Genomic DNA, 2,981 nt, shown 5'->3' with positions numbered 1-2,981 from the left:
TGAGCAGACTCTTAAATTGATTTGGTGATATTTGTATTCATTTATTTATTTTAAAATTGAGGTCCAGTTGATTGACAATATTATATTAGTTTCAGGTATACAGTATAGTGATTCAATAATTTCTTTAGATTCTATAGAAAACAGAGAGCAGGGAATCTAAGGGTTAGTGTTTTACTGAAATTTTTGGTGCAGATATATTTAAGCATATATATTTGTGAGTGTGGTTGCATGTACACTGGGCTACAATATAAAATGTGTATCTTAGCATAGTTTGTGGTTGAAAATGTTTGAAAGCCAAGTTTCTAACCTAGAAGTGACCTATCAACAGAGCTTACAACATGAATTATTTAAAAATACTCATTATCAACTGAAAGAAGATGCATGTAAAATACATTGTTTGGTTTCTCTAAACAAACCTTACAGTAAAACATTTCTCTCACCCTCTTCTCAGATCTTACCTCCCTCAGTTTTACATGCAGACTGTACAGAAGTCAGGACCCAGGAATGAGAAACCGCACGTCAGTAGTCAGTTTCATCCTCCTGGGATTAACAGATGACCTGCACACGCAGACTTTCATTTTCGTATTTCTGCTCATCACCTACATGTTGAGTGTGACTGGAAACCTCCTCATCATCACCCTCATAGCAGTGGATTCTCATCTTAAAACTGCGATGTACTTTTTCCTCCAAAATTTTTCCTTCTTAGAGATCTCATTCACTTCTGCCTGCATTCCGAGATTCTTGTACAGTATATCAACAGGTGACAGGACCATTAGCTATAATGCTTGTGTATCCCAACTATTTGTTACATATATGTTTGGAATAACAGAGTTTTTTCTCTTGGCCGCCATGTCCTATGACCGCTATGTAGCCATCTGCAAGCCCCTGCATTACGTGAGCATTATGAACCAGAGGGTCTGCAGAATGCTGATCTTCTGCTGCTGGATGACCACTTTCTTGATCGTTTTTCCACCATTTTGCTTGGGACTGGACCTGGAGTTCTGTGACTCTGTCACTGACCACTTTTTCTGTGACGTTAATCCACTCCTGAAGCTCTTATGCTCAGATACACGATTTATCGAGGAGATGACTCTTGTTGGCTCTGTGTTGATCTTTATCATGACACTTATGTGTGTGGTCTTGTCCAACATGTTTATCATCAGAACAATTCTAAGATTCCCCTCTGCCCAGCAAAGGACAAAAGCCTTTTCCACGTGTTCTTCCCACTTTATTGTGGTTTCTATCACCTATGGCAGCTGCATCTTTGTCTATATCAAACCTTCATCCAAAGATGAAATGACCATTAATAAGGGAGTAGTAATAATCACTACTTCCATTTCCCCCATGTTAAACCCATTTATTTATACTCTGAGGAACAAGCAAGTGAAACAAACCTTTAATGACTTAGTTAAAAGAATTATATTGCTCTCAAAGAATTAGGGGAATGTTGAAATCAGAATCCCTAAACAATTTTCTTATGTGTCTATCCTATTTTGTCTCTTTCTGAACTAGCTTTGGTCTTTCATTCTGTACTGACCCTGATCTAGTCACCTCTATCGTCCCCTTATTAACCAACCTCTGTGAGAATTACAACCATTATGAGAAAATGGAAACAGTTGTTTCAGGAAATCTGAGCATGACCTCATTCTCAAGCTTTCTTTCCTAGTGCTGAAAGGACTGCATATCATTTCTCCAAACAAATTTACTCAAATTGGAGAGAAATGATATTTCCAAGTGTAACAAGGGAAAAGTCTCAAAATCTCAATGTGTATTTTAAAGTAAGGAATAAGTACAAAGATTTAGGATTTCAAGAATGCCTTTGCTAGTAAGGAAGCTTTAAAATCACAATTTACATATTTATTGAATGGATTTGGTTAATATAAAAGTTATTTAAAAATAGCCAACAGGACATAGATTAAAGAGAGAAATGCATTGGTAATTCCTGCTAAAGATTAAAACCTGCATTGAAATTACATGAAAGAGATTGGTACTGATGTACTATTGAAATGTTAAATCACAAACAGATGGCAGCAAGTCTAAGGAACCCCACAGAGCTAGAAGAGTGATAAATAAATAATCAGCAACCCAAATATACAGGAGATGGAGAAAACAGAGTATAATGTGAATAGTAATGTCAATGAAACAATTTGGTTTTTGAAAATGAAAACTTTAGTCATTTCAAGTGTTGGAAATGTGCACTCAGTGCTAGCTGTCAAAGAATGATCAACATTTAATTATTTGTTAAATTCTTCAACAACTTGAACTTCTATAGTCCAGCATTTTAACTTCCTTTGATCTTTGCTCTCTTACTTGATGTTACTAATCATATCATGGCCTCTGTAGGCAGGAATTTTCCACTCATATGAACTACCCAATCTCAGTGTCCTCCAGTTTAAATGACATTCCCAGAAGGAATCTACTGACCTCGTATTATTCCTCATGGCATTCCAACATGACCACCAAGCCTGGGTTAGTCCCATTCATTCACACTTATCACTTATCTGCTGCTCCCATATCTCTTACCAAACTACATTTTCAAGTTTGCTTGTCCTTATTCTGCTCTAAATGGTAAATGTGTTAGAGAAGCCTATCTGTATGACAAGTTCTAGAATGCCTTATGCCTGGCACCTAGACAAATATTAGCTATGTGATAGTTAATCTTCCAACATGGTGATATGAATACTTCTGATAATGCAAAATGAGAATTTTTATATGAAGATAAAAAATACAATAGTGATATTTGGGATTAATCTGTGAACAGGAGGAAAGAAAAGTACAGTAATAGTAACGATGCTGTTAAATGTTTATTTTTAAATTTTGGAATGAAATAGAATAAAAGCCAAAATTTATTAAAAATTCATAATAGTGACAAACCTGAAAATTGCTGTTGAAGTGATTATATTCATAATTTACGCTGGAAAATAGTGGAGAAATAAAAGTTAAAAAAAGTGAACTATTGCTAACAAGTGGCATAACTAGGA

General features: G+C 35.4%; 1 protein-coding gene across 1 annotated transcript; it reads left to right on the top strand.

Moving 5' to 3' along the window:
- Nucleotides 1–504: 504 nt before the first annotated feature.
- LOC130834161 (olfactory receptor 6C2-like) lies at nt 505–1,440 on the top strand. The gene has a single exon (XM_057704260.1). It carries the CDS (start codon nt 505–507, stop codon nt 1,438–1,440), a length of 936 nt encoding a protein of 311 aa, XP_057560243.1.
- The last annotated feature ends 1,541 nt before the right edge of the window (nt 1,441–2,981 follow it).

The sequence above is a fragment of the Hippopotamus amphibius genome, chromosome 12 (assembly GCF_030028045.1).
Source record: "Hippopotamus amphibius kiboko isolate mHipAmp2 chromosome 12, mHipAmp2.hap2, whole genome shotgun sequence".
NCBI lineage: Eukaryota > Metazoa > Chordata > Mammalia > Artiodactyla > Hippopotamidae > Hippopotamus > Hippopotamus amphibius.
This window is presented reverse-complemented; position numbering and strand designations above follow the sequence as displayed.

Excerpts from the sequence above, each read along its gene's own strand:
- LOC130834161 (XM_057704260.1), top strand. The coding sequence starts at position 505 with ATGAGAAACCGCACGTCAGTAGTCAGTTTCATCCTCCTGGGATTAACA.